At 33.5% G+C, this 21,036-nt stretch overlaps 1 protein-coding gene across 1 annotated transcript in view; it reads left to right on the top strand.

Moving 5' to 3' along the window:
* PDS5B (PDS5 cohesin associated factor B) overlaps positions 1–21,036 on the top strand; it is a 183,313-nt gene that overhangs the window by 97,168 nt on the left and 65,109 nt on the right. The window contains exons 11-17 of the mRNA XM_011946898.1: positions 2,288–2,433; positions 5,544–5,695; positions 6,911–7,024; positions 12,623–12,704; positions 15,253–15,301; positions 18,029–18,168; positions 19,624–19,739. Coding sequence (XP_011802288.1) covers positions 2,288–2,433; positions 5,544–5,695; positions 6,911–7,024; positions 12,623–12,704; positions 15,253–15,301; positions 18,029–18,168; positions 19,624–19,739 — 799 coding nt within the window. The remainder of the gene's footprint in view (positions 1–2,287; positions 2,434–5,543; positions 5,696–6,910; positions 7,025–12,622; positions 12,705–15,252; positions 15,302–18,028; positions 18,169–19,623; positions 19,740–21,036) is intronic.

Genomic DNA, 21,036 nt, shown 5'->3' with positions numbered 1-21,036 from the left:
GAGGTTTTGATTTTTTTTTTTATTAGTTTCAATCACATCTTCAGTTATTTTCTTTTAAACCCCATATACCCTGTTCCATTTTAAATTTCTCCAGCTTCATTCCTGACTAGCAGGATCATTTCACTTTCTACATGTGAATCTTATACTATAGTGTTTCTCAACCTCATCAGAGCCAGTCCTCCCTTTTTAAGCAAATAATTTTGTAATTCTCCCTTTGAGATCCTCAAATAAAATGAATAGATAAAACAATCCATTTAAAAAAGTTAAAAAATTAATTGCCCTATTTGTAATATACAGGAGAAACCAAAGGGAAGTAGTTTATAATAAAGTAGTATATATTTTAATATTTAAATGTTTGGATATGACATACAGAGATAACAGATGCCTCCACAAGTTACTCAATTATTCTCTGCCACAGGGGGATATGGAAAGCTCTGTGAATCCTAATTGGTAAAGTATTTGGAGGACTACCTGAACACCTAACTCAGATTTATCTGTATTTTAGAGAAAATATCAAAGTCTGTTCTACAGTTTCTTTTTTTTTTTTAACTTAAAAAAGAAGTGTAATTAACTTAAAATGTACAGATCCTAAGTGTTCAGTTGGATGTTTGAAGAGACAGTGAATTTCCATGATGCCAAAAAGTCTCCTTGTATCCCCTTCCAGTTAGTTCTGTTAGTTCAGATTTCTATTTCTGTAGGTTAGTTTTGCCTGTTTTTGAGTTTCATATATGTTGAATCATACAGTGTGTACTATTCTTTTTGAGGGTGGGGAAGGAGAGAGAGATCTGTCTGCTTTCACATAACATGTTTTTGAAATTTATCCTGTATTGTTTATTCTTTATTGTTATTATTCTGTTGTATGAATATACCATAATTTGTTTCCTTCTTCTTTTGATGGTTATCTGGATTGTTTCTGATTTGGGGCTGTTAATAGTGATTACTGTGAATAGCCTTGTACAAGGATTTCTGTGGGCTTACGTTTTTATTTCTTTTTGCAAACAGTAATGAAGTTGCTGGTCATAGTGTAGATACATGTTTAACTTTATAAGAGACAGTGAAAACAGTTCTCCATATTAGTTATGCTGTTTTACATTTGTCCCAGAAATGAATGAGAGTTCCAGTCATTTAGCATCCTGACAACATTTTATGTTTTCAGTCTTTTTGTTTTTAGCCATTCTTATAGGTTCTTAAACTATTTTAAATGTTTTCAGTGTTCTTTCTGGAAATAAGCTCATTTATTATTTTCTTTCCCTTTTGGGTTTCATCCTTTTCCTTTGTCCTGTGACATTTACTTGTTGTCCATCTGCCAAAATTTTGTTGACACATCTCTTGCTGTGATCTCTTGTTGTGATCTCTTCTCTTGTTATTTGTCCCTTTTAAAAAACTTTTGTTTGTTTTTTTGTTTGTTTTTTTGTTTTTTTGTTTTTTGAGACAGAGTCTCGCCCTGTCACCCAGGCTGGAGTACAGTGGCACGATCTCAGCTCACAGCAACCTCCATCTCCTGGATTCAAGTGGTTCTCCTTCCTCAGCCTCCTGAGTAGCTGGGACTACAGCTGTGTGCCACCACGCCTGGCTAATTTTTTTGTATTTTTAGTAGAGATGGGGTTTCACCATGTTGACCAGACTGGTCTCCTCGTGTCAGGTGATCCACCCACCTCATCCTCCCAAAGTGCTGGGATTACAGGCGTGAGCTACCATGCCCGACCTTTTAAATGTTTTTTTTTTTTTTTTTTGGTTTGTTTTTTTTGAGACCGAGCTTCGTTCTTGTTGCCCAGGCTGGCGTGCAGTGGTGCGATCTCAGCTCACCACAGCCTCTCCCTTCTGGGTTCAAGTGATTCTCCTGCCTCACCCTCCCAAGTAGCTGGAATCACAGGCATGCGCCACCATGCCTAGATAATTTTGTATTTTTAGTAGAGACGGGGTTTCTCCATGTTGGTCAGGCTGGTCTCGAACTCCTGACCTCAAGTGATCTGCCTGCCTCAGCCTCCCAAAGTGCTGGGATTACAGGCGTGAGCCACCGCGCCCAGTCAGGTTAGTGAATTCTTCAGTACCCAATCTACCAAATGGAGAGGAGGCTCTTACTACTCAATTGGATGTCACTACTGTTTTTTGACTGAAGAACTAATTTTCCTTCTTTCTTTCTTGCCTTCCTTTCTGGGCTCTTAATTTTCTTGAAACTTCTACTTAGGTATTGTTTTGCTAAGGCTTATTTTCAAGGGTATCATGCAGTGTTTTAAAAACATTTTAGTTATTAAAGTTTCCATTGTAATAAAATATTATCTTTCAGAGTATCTTAAAGTGAGGTCACATGACCCTGAGGAAGCTATTAGACATGATGTTATTGTGTCAATAGTTACAGCTGCTAAAAAGGATATTCTTCTGGTCAATGATCACTTACTTAATTTTGTGAGAGAGAGAACATTAGACAAACGAGTAAGTACGAATAAATAATTACTAAGTTTTCATTTTTAATACTTGAAGTTTAACAGTATTTGAAAATATATTTAAATATATATTTAAATATAATTAGCCTTTTTTAGGGGAGTGGAGGCATTTTAATATTTGAAATTATGAGGTTTTACTTTTTGTTATATTAAATTGTATCAGTTTTTCTTCATTAAAGATATTTATTCTAATACTAAAAACAAGACAGCTCTTAATGGTAGTCAGATGTTTAGCCTGTATACCAGTGTTAATGATAAGGGACTTTTGTAAAAGCCTGAGATACAACTTCTTTTATGTTGTTGACTCTTATTTTTCTTTCTTCTTTCAGGGCTATTGTTGTTATATGGGTATGAATTGGTAGTTGTCTAGCTGATTGCGTTATAATTAACATGGAATAGAAAATGAAAGATGTTTTCAACTTAAAAAAGCTAAACCCGATAGAGTGCCATGCTTCTAGCCTATTTTCTGTGACCTCAAGCCAGCTTTTTTGAATGAGTACCCACTAGCTCCACTCATTAATCAGTGAACTTGAGAGGACTGTATCTTGTTATGTTTGTGTTTCATATTGCATGGAATATATTAGGCACTCAGGAAATACTTTAATGGATGTTCATTCCCTCCTGATTGGCCATAATAGTATCTAAGCCTCATTTAGGCATAAGAGTAATTTTGGTGAAGGATGAGACTTTTTGACTTAAGTGCTAATTAGCAAATGAAGTGGGAGGCTTGCCTATTGGTTGTTCGAATAGCTTTGACTAGGTAAATTCTTTAAAACATTGTAGGCCGGGCACGGTAGCTCATGTCTGTAACCCTAGCACTTTGGGAGGCTGAGGCAGGCGGATCATGAGGTCAGGCGATTGAGACCATCCTGGCTAACTAGGTGAAATCCTGTCTCTACTAAAAATACAAAAAATTTGCCGGGCGTGGTGGCGGGCGCCTGTAGTCCCAGCTACTTGGGAGGCTGAGGCAGAATGGCATGAACCTGGGAGGCGAAGCTTCCAGTGAGCTGAGATTGTGCCACTCCAGTCTGGGCGACAGCAGAACGAGATTCCCTCTCCAAAAACAAACAAACAAACATTGTAACAGGTTGATCGTGCCATCTCCCTTGTTTATACTCTTCTTGGTAATGCTGGTTGTGCGTGGAGGATAAATGGGCAAGAAGCACATGGTTTTCCTTTCAAATCTATAGGTATCCAGAACAATTTATTTTAACTGATACATTTAGACTTATCTTCATTGAATATTTCATTGTGGTATTAATTAGTGAAAAGGGCCAAAAGGCATGGAGGGAAAGGATATTTGCATTGTTCATAGCCTTCTAAATGACTTTTTTCTCGGCTAGACTTAGAATTTGAGTTGTTTTTGTGTATTGTTGGGATCATAATGTGTATTTTTGATCATCATGTTATGTTCATTGTATGGTTGCTTGATTCATTCATATAAAAATTGAGCACTGAAAAATAATTGACTATATATATGTTTTTGGTAATATTAGAATATAAAGAATATCTTTAAATTCTCTTTGAAGAAGAGGGAATTAAGAGTGATAACATAGGGAGTTAGAGATACAAAGTTTTTATAAACAAATTGAAATCATATTTATTTTTTTGAGACAGAGTCTCCTTTTGTCACCCAGGCTGGAGTGCAGTGGTGCCGTCACGGCTCATTGCAGCCTTGACCTGGGCTCCAACAGTCCTCCCACCTCAGCCTCCTGAGTAGGTGGGACTACAGGTGTGTGCCACAATGCCTGGCCAATTTTTTTTTTTTTTTAACTTAAAGACAGGATCTCGTTGTGTTGCCTAGGCTGGTCTGGAATTCCTGGTCTCAAGCCATCCTCCCACCTCGGCCTCCCAAAGTGTTAGGATTACAGGCATGAGCCACCATGACTGGCCTGAAATCTTTTTAAGATTTGTAGAAGTTTTTTATTTCAGTATGTAGTTGGTGGATGAATGAGACAAGAACTATTCTTAATATACTGTAATTAAGTGAAAGAAAAACCAAGGGAATAATTTGTTGCTATGAACGACAGACTATAGCAAAGGAAAAAGGACCATAAAGGAAAAAATTAATAATCTCTGAAGATTCATGATGTTTTCAACGTTACCAGCTTCCTTTTGATTACAGTGCTGTGTTTATATAAAATTAAAGAATGAACTTATTCTAAGATAATGAATGCCAGATGCACTGTAACAAATATACACTTGTTTAAGAAAAAGTTGAATACGTTTCCCTTATACTTCAACTCAGTCCCAGATGTACAGAATGGACCACTGATAAGTATCTTTACATTCAGCATTTGATAAAGCCAATATCATATGCCTTTAATACATCTTAATTACTATTATTTGTAATAGTGTAAGTATGCTCAATATAGACCCTAATTAAGAACAAAATTGTGAGGGGTGGGTCACAGTTTATCCATTTAATTCTGTCTTTGTCTTTTAATGTTTACTTTCTTGAGCTGGCTGCAGTGGCTCATTTCTGTAATCCCAGCATTTTAGGAAGCTGAGGTGGGAAGTTTGCTTGAGGCCAGGATTTCGAGACTAGCCTGGGCAACATAGTGAGACCCTGTTTCTACAAAAAACAAAAATAAAAAATTAACTAGGTGCGGCATTGTATGCCTGTAGTCCCAGCTACTCGGGAGGCTGAGGTGGGAGGATTGCTTGAGCCCGGTTGTTCGAGGCTTTGGTGAGCTGTGATTGCACCACTTCTCTCCAACCTGGGCAACAGAGACCCTGTCTCTAAAAATACATGAACAAAAATTTTGGTAGCTTGTTTTTCCTCACCAATTTTAAGTCACAATATATAGAGTGTGATTAGCTTTTGTTTTCAGGCATAGATGATAGGTGTAAGACATTAAAGTGTTAAAGTTCTTTACACATGTTGATTTTTCTCCCATACTTTACATAGTAGAAATATTTATGTGATAGTTGTGTGCTTTTTTAAATAAATATAGTAATTATAAATTGATATTTAGTATCTGAGACTTGAAAAAAATATGTAAAGGGAAGGAAAACACAAAACTAGGAAACTAGACTTTCCTTAGTTTATATAATGGAAGTCTTTTTACATTATAAATAAAACTTTTTGTTTTTAAGTGGAGAGTACGCAAAGAAGCCATGATGGGACTTGCCCAGATTTATAAGAAATATGCTTTACAATCAGCAGCTGGAAAAGATGCCGCAAAACAGATAGCATGGATCAAAGACAAATTGCTACATATATATTATCAAAATAGTATTGATGATCGGTAAGTTAAGGACACTATAAATATTTGGTGGCTTTGAATGTTATATAACTTGATTTATTGGTTTATGCAAACTATTTTCTTTATGACCTTACACTTTTCCCTCAGTTTTTAGTACAAGGTAATGCTAGTGAGTGACTGGGCTCATTCCCACCCAAGCCATAAATGAAGCAGTAATGTACATATAACTTTAGGGATGGGTACAGGTTTTACATTCCATATTCTGATACAAATACGTATCATATTTGAATACCGTATTCAAATACCGATATTACTGTATTTGAACAGTAATATCTAAAAATAAGTATGTGTATAGTTATAATTTTAGTTCATAGGTAATTGTGTTACAAGGATCTTCATTAATTTTTTTCAAATAAAACTTTAAAAACCTGTTGGATTTTACACATTTAAAAACAATTTCTACTGAAGGCTAAAAAATAGTTTATAAATTTATATAAAAAACATTTTATCTGAATATAATCTTAATATTTTTTCCATTCCAGGCTCAGATTAGATCTTGTATGGACTGCAGTCATTTATTAGTTAATAGAGCTCTAAATCCTACTTACAGTCTGAAATGATTTGATAGATTAGTGGAAACCACATGATTTTGCCGGTAGCAGATCAGAATGAGAAAATTAAGAAGCAGGTCATAGTAAAATTTTAAGAGGCGTGGATACTAAAAACTGGATTATCTATGAAACTTTATAGTTGTTTTTATAAAATTGAAGTTTTTGTACTTTTTGAGGGTATGGCATCAGTGCACAAAGAATTGCATTATGATTTTGTAGGACTTTTTTTTAGTACTTTTAGCCAGGTCTGTTTTCATGATGATGCCTATGAAAATGCAAAAGAATCTTAAGAGTTTCTTTAGTTTTGACTTAGAAATTTAGAACTTGTAAATTTGAAAGGACCTGTCATATTTTAAAACTCTGCATTATACAGATAAAGAAAAAATCCCTGATGCATAATGTGCCCAACATCCTGAAGCTGGTAGTTGTCTTAGCTGGGTGTAGGGCTGTTTTCAGCACATACAGCTAAATCCTGTTTTGGTCCCCTTCTGTCTACAGATAGAAGGTTTTGATTTGGAAATCTCATTTCCACTCAGAGCAGCAGGAACTTCTTTAATATATGTTCTTTACATAGTTTTGGAATTTTATATATAACTTTAGAACATTACAAAAAAATCATTGCAATGCCTTCTCTGCTTTTTTGTAGGTTACTTGTTGAACGGATCTTTGCTCAATACATGGTTCCTCACAATTTAGAAACTACAGAACGGATGAAATGCTTATATTACTTGTATGCCACACTGGATTTAAATGCTGTGAAGTATGTTTCAAATATCAAACTCTGTTCTTTTCATCTTTTGCAATATATTGGATTTTATCAAAATACAAACACCTGTATTTTACATTGTAATCTATGTAGTGTAAACATTGTTTAAAGGGTCATGTCGTAATATAATACTTCGCTATTTTTTCAGAAAGTACCACTTTAAACATGAGATTAAGCCATAAGCAATTGAAAAATAGAGCTGATTGACATGAAATCTTTTAGGATGAGTTTTCTATTCATATTGTTGGTGTCTCAAGAAACGTTGATGTACCTATTCTTTTTTGTTTGTTTTCCTTAAGACATTAAGAAACAGTCATGTTATGAAGATACTACCTTTTTATTCTCACTTGGTGTACTGATTTGCGTTACGGTGTAGAGCAGTAGGCTGCAAATTTTGTGTTGCATAGCCTGAACAGCACCATGTTATAGTTTGACATAAGAGTAAGCACAAATATATATTTTTTTGAAGTTAAGAAAATACTTTTGGGTGTTTAGGTAAGATGGCATTGGGATGTTAGACATGGAAAAGACATTGCTAGTCTAATCGAATCATACTAGGGGTTAGGAAATTGAGGTCTTAGAGATTTGCTTTAGATTTTAGGAAATGTAGATCCTTAGTATTCCAGCAAATGTGGTTTACAAGTATTGGGGATTAAATGTTGAGAAATTGGAGAGATCTGAGGGACTGTATGTAATTTTCATTTGTACCACTGTTTAATGAGACTTTGACTTCATTTTTTCCATGGAAATAATTTTATTTTCTGTTTATGTTTTATACAGAAATAGTGAGGAAAAGGTTGTAGAGGGGAGAAATACACCTTTTTTTTCCCCCTACCTGCTGTATTTCAGGCACTGGTATTTGTGTTATGTGTAACTGCTTTTGTGCTGCCGTGGAAAAGTAGGTTGCAAAGAGATCTGATTGCCCACAAAGCTTAAAATCTTTACTGTCCGGCCTTTTACAGAAAAAGCTTCGCAACCCTGGCTTAAGTGATGTTTTTCCTGTTTTACATATGATGAAATGAATCACACAGATGTTACATTCCACACAGTCACACAAGGAGTACGAGGGAGCCAGAATTTGCACTCAATCCTACTTAGTTCCAAAGCTTATTTTTCCACTACACATAGTAAAATACATTACTCTCATATTTAATTTTATTTCTTGTAAACTTTTCTGTGGAATTGGAATACATCCTAAAATTGTTGGTTTGTCATAACCTAATTGGTGGCTCTTTTTCTCATGGGAAAATCAATTGATGGCCTCTTAAATTGGATGAAATATGGTATTTATATCATATTCAAAACAACCTATTGGAAATCATACTAAATCTAGACTTCTCTACTCAACACAACTATCATTCAAGAGTAAAAATGCAATGTCACTTTTAAGCAAAAATGAAGAATTTGCCAGTCCTACTTGAAAAAAATTATTAAAGAATAGCCTTGTTTTGGTAAGAAAGGAAATTAAATCTGCAAAGAAGTAATAAGATTCAAGAATTTGAAACATTTCTATAAGTATAAATAATAAAGGACTGTAAAAACAGTAATAATACAGTTTTATTTGCAAGGGGTGGGAGTGTGGATTAAAAAGTACGTAGCATGTAGGCCAGTATTTAGCCAGTATCATACACCACTGCAGTACTATGTGAGATTTCCTGAGTGTCCCTGCAATCCTCCTTCCTATGGCCCTACCATGCCTGGGCAGGGCTGGAATGTCTCCAGGACCTTCTTCCACTGCCCATGGTTCTGACTGGTTGATGCCTCATGCCTTTGTGAAAAATTTTGACTGCAGGTGGGTCCTGTCAGATAACAGCATGTAAGGTGATAGGTAAGTAATGAGTATGAAGGTGTTCCAAGGTTCTTTTATCATATTAGTGAGGGCAGACATGTTGACTAAGTATGTCATAAGTGGGCATTTAACAGTTGCCTCTGAAAGCAGTTAAAATGTATAGCTTCTAAACACAGAGGAACAAAAAATAATTAATGAAAACTTAAATACCAGAAACAAGATAGAAAACAAGAAAAATAACAGTAAATATAAAAAGTATAGATAGTTGTTATAAAACTAAGCATGTCAGATATCACTCATCACTTAAATAAGTATATTTGATTGAATTCAAAAGTGAAACAGTGCTATTCACAAGCGATACATTGAAAAATAATGCCATTGAAAAGATGAAAGTAAATTTCAATCTAGACTAGTACTCAAAAGGAAAGGCTTTGATTCTACAAAAATGGTTGGTGAATGAATGGGTATTTATCTGTTTTTTAAGATAAAACATTTAGGGTACATATATATCATTTTTTAGATGATTTTCACTTTAACCAACTTTTTGTAATTAGCTGACCAACTATTATACTTACCAGTATTTTAGTACTTTATCTGTGGTTGTTTTCTCCAAAATCCATGACCTTTTTTATTATGTAATAATAATAAATCACGTATATATGTTATGAAGCATAGTAATAAAATAAAAATAGCTATGAATCTATTACTCAACTTGTAAACTTTTCTCCCATTCATCTTCCTCCCAGAGGTAACCTCTACCCTTGTTTCTTGTTTCCTTTAAAAAAAATTTGTAACATGTATGTATATGTGTGTGTATATATGTGTATTGCTCAGTAATATTTTTTTGCTTGTTTTTGAATTTTATGAAAGTGACACAACTGTGTATATAGAGTTTTGTGTCTTTTTTTCTATTCTGTTTCCAAGATTCATTCATAATATTATACATAGCTGTATCTCATTCATTTCACTGTGCTATAAAATTGCACTGTCATTAATCCATAATTTTATTCCATTATTTTGATATCAGAAATTTGAGTCATTGCGGAAAATGGACGTCTGTATTCCATTTTTATTTATTTATTTATTTTTACTATTTCAAATAGTGCCACTGTAAATACTTTTCAATTTAATGTTGCACATGCAAGAGTTTCTCTAAGGTATGAATAGGAGTTATTCTCAAATTTAGCTACTTATTCAAATCACCCTGGGAGGTTTAAACAATTGAAAACTAAGTCCCTCCTTCAGAAATAGTTACTTAATTTGTCTGGAGTGTAGTCTGAGCATTTTGAGTTTTAGAAAAGCCTTTCAGGAGGTTTTAATGGGCCACCAAGGTTCATAATCACTAGTATATAGCTGGGAATGGAGTTTCTGACTATGTGCCTTTTCATCATTGTAAACTAGTGTCAAATTGTTTTCCCACATGATCATACTAGTTTATACTCCTACTAGTGGTTTATGGATTTCTACATCCTCCTCTATATTATCAGACATTTAAATTTTTCCTAATCTTTTGAGTATCAAATTTTCTTATCTTTAATTTTCCTGAATACAGATAATATTGATCTTTTATAGTTTTATGGTCCATTAATGTTCTGATTTCACCACACGCCTCACTACTCTGTATTACAACACCTGTTCCTCTTTATTCATTTAAATTACATTCTAGCCCTGAAGTCATTTGAATATATGACTTCAACTTAGTTTGAAAGGGACTTAAAAATAGCTGCTTGTCAGGCATGTTCCTGGTGAGAACTTGTTTGGTTAGGATTACTCTTACTTGTTGAAAGAGCCATGTATTTTATTCTCTGACTACTTTTCTTTGGGGAAGACAAAGTATTTCTTAGATTTCAGACTTCTTATGTGAATCAGTTTTTGAATAAGCTCCTAAGTAAATGAAATATCTTGATTATTGAAAAAGAGAACAGTGTGTACTTCCACCTCTCACAAGTTCCCCAGCACTCCTATTAGCGACAGTAGTAGAAGATGGTATCGGGGTCTTCGTTGTGATCTTCTCTTTTATTAAACAAGTTTGCGTCGAGATAGTTTTGTGCTTCTAAGTTCCGTGGGTGATTTGTCAGTTGGGAGGTAAAGGTTGGAGAACAGGTCCTCTTCAACATTTGGATAGGCCACTGACTGAAGCCTGATGGTAACTGTCTTTTTCTTTGAGTTGCTGCAAACTTGTGGTTTGGTAACAAGGAGAATTGTGGGAACTAATTGTTTATTTAAAATGTCAGGTAACAAATATAAGAATATCCAGGCTGTAACTGGAGTTTTTACATTTAGCAACAGAACTGCAATTCAGAGTAATATTAAATAGAGATTTTTCTTCCTGTTGTAATATTGCTTCTCCCAGTATAACTATTTTCCCCTTTTTAGAGAATTATTTAGAAAGGCAATAAATAGGCACAGATTGCCTTGCTAATTAATACAATTTTGTTAAAATACTTGAAATGACAGTTCCTATAAATATGTTATAATACAAGTTCTTAGAGATGGTCACTTTCTGATTTAAGCTATAGCCGTAATAGTTTATAATGGGCTTTAAAATAGCTTGACATTTTATCTTTAATGAGTAACTATAACAGGTAATTTCCCTTTTATTTTAAGTGAAAGCAAGCTTCAAAATCTAGGCCTTTCAGAAGTTAGAATGATTAAGTGTATAGGAAAGAGAGAATACATTGACTTTGGAGTTCAGAAGTAATTTTACAAATGACTACTACATTTCTTTGAAAATTATTTTAATCATACAACTCTTGTTAGATTTTTAGTCCTCTGGAGTATGAACATTTTGCTTTTAATGTTTATATTCTTAAACTGTGCTTATGAAAATTTATAGAACTTAGTAACTTGAAATTAGTAAAGTATAGCTATTTAAAATATAACTTCTAAGATGAAAATGTCCTCATGTTGCTTTGCCAGTACCATTTTGATGTGACTACTATAAAGGAATTCAAGTGTCCCAAATTTGAACTGGTTTATCTCCTTTAAAAAATTGAAAGGCATTTTTGAAACATATTGTTAAAGGGAAGAATTAAAATATGAAACAGTGTTCTTTGTCTATTAAAAGAAAAAGAGTTTTTTATATGCATCTATGTTACTGCTTTTTGGCAGTGTTTCATATGTGTGGTAATAGAGGTTAATAGAAGTGTAGAATAATTGAAAACAAACTGATGAAAAGTATTCCTTGTTTTGGGAGATTTCCTTAAAAATTTTTAATTGTGTGGTTCTAATCTGTAATCAAGTATTTCATTAACATTAATTATTCTCTATATATTAATATAATATTATTGTTTATATATTTTCTTTTGTACCTGTATAATTTTTTTTAGATTTAAATTTCTGCCTGAGAACTATACAACTATTAAGAGAACATCAGAGTTTTTGACTTATAAAAAGAATATTCACTTATAAATAATTCCAGACTAAAATTTAATTAAGATTTGTCTTAAGAGAAAGTATCCGCATTCTCTTATAACTAATTCTTCTTTTTATGTCTTTGATTCCATTTCATCCTGCCTGCTACAACACCTTACACTGTCAGTTATCCCTTTATTTCTCAAATTTGTAATTTATCTGGTTAATTCCTACCCTAATTCGACCACTGATTATTTCTTTTGATCCTGCTGTGTTATATTTGATTCCATTCTTTCCCTCTACACATTATCAGTTGCTTAGTCCTGTGAATTTCATCTCATCTCTGTCATCTCCTTTTATAATTTGAACCTTAAATTACATAGTTGTAATATTCTAGAAAGATTTTTATTCTGTTTTGTTACTTAAATGTGTGTGTGTGTGTTTTTCAGAGCATTGAATGAAATGTGGAAATGTCAAAATCTGCTCCGACATCAAGTAAAGGATTTGCTTGACTTGATTAAGCAACCCAAAGTAAGAATTTTTTCTTCAGTGTTTTTTAAAACACATGTATTTTAATTACTGTTTACCATTGCTGCTACAATTCTGTTTGCACAAGTTCTGACTGTAGAAGTTAGGATTCCTTGTTTAGAAAACTCTTAATTTTTAAGAAACTTATTAGATAGAAAGTGATAAATGTTTACATCTGCAAAAGGTAATAATACCCAATATAAAACAGAGTGTGGGTCTATGTACTCAAAATTAAAGTTTTTTGGTAGCTTTAATATAAGGATGTAAACAATAACTCAGCATTATTGAAAGCATAGAAAATAGAAGGAAATTACACTTTATGTTGCCACTGTTAAGATGTTCCCTACTTTTTTGTATACACTTGTGGTTTTAGAAAGTTTCAATAATTATGTAATTATAGTTAGGTATCTTGATATTTTTACTTAATATTTATGGAGATTTTAATGTACTACCTAGTACTTATAATTTAATGGTGGTATTCATCCATTGGGTGTATCATATTTTATCTTTTATCAATCATTTAGAATGATTCTAGGGGTTTTTTTTTTATTGAAATGCTGTATATAGACATGCAAAAGGCATAATTCATCTAAAAAGCAGTGTGCCTGGTCATTTTAAATTGCCTTCAGGCAAAGCAAGAGTATTCTTTTTTTTTTTTTTTCAGTTTAGAGTGCTCTTTGTCAATCTCTCTTCCACACATACACTTCACAGGATAGAGGTCAGTGGAGCAGTGTTGTTTTCATCTAAGGGGTGAAAATTTTCACCTTTTCCCTAGACATAAATTCACCAGTTGCTCTACAAATCAAAAAACTCACACCATTTGTTTGAGTGGTTTATAGTGACCCTCTCACTATTTTTTTAAACCTTCAGATCACTAGTAATAAGACATTTTGTACCACTTTTTTGCCTAATTGAAGCTTACATTTGAGTAATATTTTTGTTTTATAGACAGTGATCTCTTTGTGTTTTATTGAACATAACCTTTTTTCTGTGATTATTGAGTATATTGGACCTGTTAAAATATGTGTTCCCTTAAAATAAATCACTTAAAACTAATTTAGTGATTTTGCTGTTTCCTTTCTCTTAAACCCTGTTAAATTAGTATGTTTTAGCCAATAAGCATGTTTCAGTTAGTGTCATAATACGGTAAGTTAGTATGTTTTCGTTAATAATCTCTGGATAAAGTGCCTCTCTCTGCTGCTTGGAGCTCTGTGTATTTACCTTTTTATGGCCAAAGATGTAAGAGTGTTAATTAAAAATATAAGGTGTTCTTACTTACATGTATATAAAATTATTTGTGTTTAGGTATTATTGAAATTAGTAGCATCCAGGTAGTATATTAAATGTATAAATCATATGTTAAACAGCATGATGTGTGAGATTATAATCAAATATAACTTTGTTTTTGATTATCACTGTTCCTCTAAAATTTATGTATTTAGATGGAGCTTCTTCATTTTGCCTGTTGTTAAAAATTGGGAGGGTCTTAGACTTTCCTGCTGAGTCATATGTGAAATCACTAAATACAGTCTCAATTCAACTGGAATGTTTAGTTCTCTTCTACAGTGTGGAATTTTCTTTTTGCTTGTCTTAAAATAATTATCCAGTTATCCACATTAAAGATGGAGTTCTCATTCATGTGTGATGGGTTTGAAAAAGTAACAGAATGGAGGAGGATAGCCCACCACCGCTTCATTCCCTCCAAATAAAACAGCGGCAGTAGAAATCTTACATGTTTCTAGACAGCTGTTTCATGCTTTAAATTCCAAATATTTGGGAATTATTTCTTGAACTTTATTATGCTTTAACTCTCAGTTCCTCTTAGCAAGCTCATTCTCAATAGGTATGGTCTGTTTGTATATATATTTGATTTTATTGCTTTCAGTTCAATGTTTATTTAGCTCAGTACTTTAAATAAACTTGCTCAATGACTTTTTTTGTTTCTGTTTTTTAAAATAACACTACTCTGATGCAGTGAATAATTAGCACTCTAAGAAACATCTTTTATACATGTGACTTTACATGCCATAGTACATGAATGTATTACATACAGTATAATGTAGTGAATTAATTCACTGAAATAACACTTCCCTGATGCAACCCATAACTAACACTCTTAGAAACAGCTTTTTGACGTGTCAGTCACATCTTAATTGTCTTTAGTGCCTTCCCCATAAGCTTCATGACTATGCCTTACAGCTCTCAGGTCTAAACATTGTAGGAGTTTACCCTGTTCTTTCAGCTCTAAAAACAAGAGCAGCAACAACAAAAACTCCCAAAACATCTGCCTGTTCCAAAATGTAATGCAGCTGTCTGATTTCTGTTTGGAGGCTAACACAACAGGGTGAGATAAGAAAGTGGAGAAAGAATTTACTTTTACCTCCTGTCCAGTTTATCTAGAGTTTAATAAAAATAATAAAGAAGGTGACAGTAGTGGTAAGAGCACGGGTCTGCAGCATTTAGTGGGTTATGCTTGTCTAATTTTTTGCAGAGTGTGATGAAATTTTTTGTCAGGGAATTTTAATTTTGCATTTTTTTGTGTGATTTACAGACAGATGCCAGTGTCAAGGCCATATTTTCTAAAGTGATGGTTATTACAAGTAAGTTATTTTAAAATCTGTATAAAATGTAATTTTAATTGAAATATTTTTATAATTTAAAGTGTTTCATGCAGTTTTGTTCTAGGCTATGATAATACAGGAATTTTAAATTTTCTTTAGTTTCTTATGTGAGCTAGAGCTGGAGAAAGAATTTAGTACATAAATTTATTTTTAAGAGTTTATTTAAATCATCACGTAATAACTACATACATAACAGCTTCTTTGAAAAAATATTAATTTGCTTTTTTGCTTTAGGTAATGTTAACTAAAATGATATTTCATTTAACAGTAAATACAAAAGGATTATGTGGAACATCTCCTTTGTTCAGTGTAAAAGTAGGGAAAAGTCGCTGTTTTTGCAGGTTATTTGCTTTTCCTCCAACCTCAGAGGTCACTGTGTATAGCAGACGGGCAGAGGGATAATCAGAAACACCTGGAGGAATGCTTCTACTGAGCTTCCACTTGGTGATAATGAAGAGATCTTAAGATGAATCTGAGACACCAAATATTCCAAGATGTGTATGAAAGTAAAGTTAAGACACTGAAGATAATAGTAAACCTAACTCACTGGGTTTTGGATTAAGTAATGGGAGTATTAGAATGAGTAGAACTTTAAGACCAAAATGTCTTTCTGTCCTGGGAAAACTACTTTCCAGTCACCTGGATAACTTGCTAAAGCAAGTTGTTTTGTTCTATTCCTTAAAAAAAAAAAATAATTGGATGTTTAAAGAAGCGATCTTGCTCTTTTGCCCAGGGCTGGAGTGCAGTGGCACAATCATAACTCAAAGCTATCTTGACCTCGTGGGCTCAAGCCATCTTCCTGCCTCAGCCTCCTGAGTAGTTGGGACTCCGTGCATGTGTTACCACACCTGGCTAATGTAAAAAATACATATTTTTAGACACTAGGTCTTCCTATGTTGCCCAGGCTAGTGCTGGCCTCAAGTGCTGGGATTACAGGTGTGAGCCATGGTGCCTGGCCTATCACCTTTATTTAGTTTGGCTATGGATTCTGTCTCCTAAAAGAGATCATTCCCTAAGTTCTTTTTTTTTTTTTTTCCTGTCAGTTTTCTTCCAGTGAGTTCAGTATTTCCCAGATTCTGTTTCAAGGAATGCTAGTATCCTGCAGGTGTTAACTTAGTATTGTGAGAAAAAGGGATTTCATTGTCATATGTGTTTATAGAATGCTAAATTAAAGGAGTTTTCTTTCTCCCTTCTTTTCCCTCCCCCCCTTTTTTTTTTCTGAAATAGTAGGCCTTATTGTAGCCTTTATTATGATGCCCATCCTTTATGAAGGGGCTGTAAAATAACACTTTCCAAAATTATTTGAAAAAAATACCTTTTCCTGAACACTGTTACACTCCATTGAACTACTAGTGATCTTTGGAACATAGATTGCGAAGTGCTGAACTAGCAGTTTTCCAGCTTACCCTCAGGTGCTTATTATGTAAACTTATAAAAACATTCCATTTATCTTCTATAACTGATCATGTTTATCTGTTGTACTATAATGTGGTTCTCTTTCTTTGCAGATTTTTTTCTATTATAGAAACATGAAAAGGTCATACAGAAGTATTTAGGATTAATATATTAATAGATTCTTAACTACATTAAGTCATTTAAATATCTCACCAAGACATAAAATGGGATTTCAGAATTGTATGTGAACTTGAAGACTATGTTTACTATATTCATATTTTGGGATTCCTTTGAATTTCTACTACTATTTTGATGGTCCAAAAATCTGTTGTTGGTTTTTTTTTTTTTTTTTTTAGGCAGAGTCTCGCTCTGTCACCCAGGCTGGAGTACAGTGGCGAGATCTCAGCTCACTGCAACCTCCACCTCCCAGGTTCAAGCAGTTCTCTGCCTCAGCCTCCCAAGTAGCTGGGATTACAATCGCTTGCCACCACGCTGGGCTAATTTTTGTATTCTTTTAGTAGAGACGGGGTTTCACCATCTTGGCCAGGCTGGTCTTGAACTCCTGACCTTGTGATCCACCCACCTCGGCCTCATAAAGTGCCGAAGTTCCGTTTTACAATTTCTGTTGTTGGAGATGCCATATTCTAGTCTGGCTCTCTACAACAGTTAAGAAGTCAGGAGAAAAAGATACCACAGTCAACATTTTACTAGCTTTCATAAGTATTTTGATACATAGACACATTAGCAGAATAGTATAAAAATCATTTTTGATTTTACAAAGACTCATTCTTTCCCATGCAGTAATGACTTACCTAGCAGTAACACCTGGAATAGGTTGCTCAGTATATGTCACTGCTAGATAGCAAGAATGTATATGTAAACTCTCTGGGTTGGTTTAACAAGAAACAGGGAAATACAGGAAAATAGTTCTTAAAGGTAAAACTTAGTGATTAATCTCTTAAATTATAAGAGAGCGATGTGTGCAGCAAGCTCGAGGGGACATTAATAAAATGGCATTATTCAGGTTGACACTTGATGCCTTTAAATATTTACAAGGGATTACTTAGAAGTAGCCATTCTAGTCTTTTCTTGCATATATGTCCCTTCACAATGATCCTGTTTTATATTTCTAGAAAATATATTTTTATTTGTGAAAATTGACTCTTGAAGGTGTTTCACAATTTAATTTCTTAAACTAAACTGAATTTGTAGGTAAGGATTTTAAAGCAATAAAAGAAATGAAAACAGTGACCTATTATTATTTTAAGAATTAAAAACATTGATTTTAATTGAACTTTAATTTATTTTAAGGAAATTTACCCGATCCTGGTAAGGCTCAGGATTTCATGAAGAAATTCACGCAGGTGTTAGAAGATGATGAGAAAATAAGAAAGCAGTTAGAAGTACTTGTTAGTCCAACATGCTCCTGCAAGCAGGCTGAAGGTTGTGTGGTAAGGACAGAAAAGAGCTAATGTTTGAAAAAGCCCCCAAATCTTCTTTATTGTCTCTCTCTTTTCTAAAAGTAATTTATATTCATCATATTAAATTTGAAAAATGTCACATAAATAACAATGCAGATAAACTGTAATTTCTCTATAGAGACAATTGCTGTTAATATTGTGGTGTATGTCCTATAAAGTAAGATTATATTATACATACAGTTTTGTACATTTTACTTTTTCATTAATTAGTCTTTTATAGTATTTAATAGCTCCATAGCATACCATTGAATACATGTACTATAATTTATTGAGTAGTCCACTATGTTACACATTCACATTTTTTCCTACTTTTTGATTACTATGAGGAAGAATATAATTAATATTTTTACATAGTCTTGATTCTTTCTTTAGGATAAATTCTAAGAAGTACAATTGCATAGGTTGACAGCTCATTTTTAAAGCCTTTAATATGCTTTGGCAAATTGTTCTCCAGAACTGAATTAATTTTGTGCTAATCACCAGTAATGAGAGTGACCATTTTCTCACACGTAACAATATTGGTCAGTGTCATTGCTGGAAACAAAACCCAAGTGAAAACAAAAACACAATTATTTTGATAGTATTTATATTTGTTAGTCGCTAGTCATCTGACCGTTTTTTTCTCCTTGGGATTATTGGCCATTCATATTTATTTTGTAGGTTGTGTTTATAATATTTGCTATTTTTATAGAATGGTATTTGTCTTTATCTTATTGATTTGTGAGTTTGTCATATGGCATTTGTTAAGTTGCAGATTATTTTCTGTCAGTTTTAGTTTACCCTTTATTATGTTCTTTGCATACCATAGTTTCTATCTTTATCTAGGTAAGTCAGTATTTTCCTCATGGTATTTGACTTTGCTATCTTGCTTATGAAATCCTATTCTGTTATAAGTGAATGAAAATATTTATTGTCAGTGATTCTTAATCTGTTACCTATGTACCTTCTGAAATGCTTTTTAGAGAAACATGATTCTTGGCTTCACCTCATATCAACTAAATGAGAATCTTCAGCGTTAAATTCAGGAATCTGTAGTTTTAACAAGCTCTTCTGATAATTTTACTTCCTCAAGTTTGTTCATCCAGTGACTCTTGGTTTTATTCATTTGTATTTTTATCCTTTTGGAATATTTTTGATGTAGTATATGAGACAGGGGACTTACTTTGTTTTTATTCCAAATGTCCATCCAATTATTTCAATACGGTGTATTGACTAGTCTACCTTTCCCTGATTACTTGAAATATTACCTTTTTCATATGCGAAATCCTTAATTCAGTCTTTTTTTTCTGGACTTGTTCAGTTCTTATTGATTTGTTTATTCCAGCATCAGTATTACATGGTTTTAATTATTGTTGGTTCTTAATATTTTAACATAATAATTTGTTTAAATGTACTTTTGTAATACTGAAAAAATATGTATTACAGCGTGAAATAACTAAGAAGTTGGGCAACCCCAAACAGCCTACAAATCCTTTCCTGGAAATGATCAAGTTTCTCTTGGAGAGGATAGCACCTGTGCACATAGATACCGAATCTATCAGGTATTTGTATATAAAATACTACGTTCTCATTGCTGTTCATTCATTCATGCATTCAGGAATTGGTCATTGTTGAGTGCCTGCTATATACAAGGCACCAAACTAGCTACACATCTGTGTGTATTGTGTACTCCTCTGTATATATCTGTATTTGTATATGCACACACACATACACATACACACACACACACACGTATATACACTCATCTGTACCTGTATATTTGTTGTTTTTCTTGTTATTTATCTTAATTTTAAGGATTGGTTCAAATTGTGTGAGAAATTGTCAATCTAAGCCTAATTTTATCTGTTAACAGTATACCAGACACTCTTCTTTTTTGTTAACTTGCATAGTTTAGGTAATATAAATAAATTTTATTTATACCCTTGGGAAATTAGGTGAATCTGTTGCAAAGGAACAAATGATGCATTTTCACAGATAATTTGAGAACTGAAAATGTTGTTTTTTAAAACAAACCTCATTTAAAGTTTCAGCTTTTGATACTACCTGTGACAATTTGGATACTTACTTCTTTTTATCTCTGCATTCCCTTTTGTGAACTGTGGGAAGAGATGTTTTTTATTTTTAAACTTTCCCTAAAATGTTTTCCACAGTTGAAAAAATAAAATACTTATACAATATATAGAGAGCATACTGATTTACTAGTCATCAATAGTGTTCTTTGAGAGGTATATGTTATAATCTAAAATAAATAATACTAATGATTTTTTCATCTTGTACTCAAACCCTTTTGGGGATGTTTTGTTGGGGAGGGCATTGGGCGTAGCTTATGGTCATTGACCCCTTACAAATAGAGAGACCCTTACTTTGGTTACTTGTCAGTCACTTTGGACTCCTCTTGTATGAGTTTTCATTTGAAGAGGTAGTTCTGAGGTTTAAAAAGCAAGACAAGAAGTAGAAGGCTCTGTATTTTTAAGAGGAAGACTCTGAATCAGACAAATTTATTGAGTAAATTTGGGTGTGGTGGCTCACATCTGTAATCTCAGCACTTTGGGAGGCCAAGGTGGGCAGATCACTTCAGGTCAGGAGTTTGAGACTAGCCTGACGAACATGGTGAAACCCTGTCTCTACTATAAATACAAAAATTAGCTAGGTTTGTTCGTGCACATCGGTATTCCCAGCTACTTGGGAGGCTGAGGCAGGAGAATTGTTTGAACCCGGGAGGCGGAGGTTGCAGTGAGCTGAGATCACGCCACTGCACTCCAGCCTGGGCGACAAAGTGACACTTCGTCTCATAAATAAATAAATAAGTGAAACTTTGTCTCAAAAATAAATAAAATA

This window comes from Colobus angolensis, unplaced genomic scaffold (genome assembly GCF_000951035.1).
Source record: "Colobus angolensis palliatus isolate OR3802 unplaced genomic scaffold, Cang.pa_1.0 Scaffold255, whole genome shotgun sequence".
Lineage (NCBI taxonomy): Eukaryota > Metazoa > Chordata > Mammalia > Primates > Cercopithecidae > Colobus > Colobus angolensis.
Note: the sequence above shows the minus strand (reverse complement) of the source record. Positions and strands in the feature narration are given on the sequence as shown.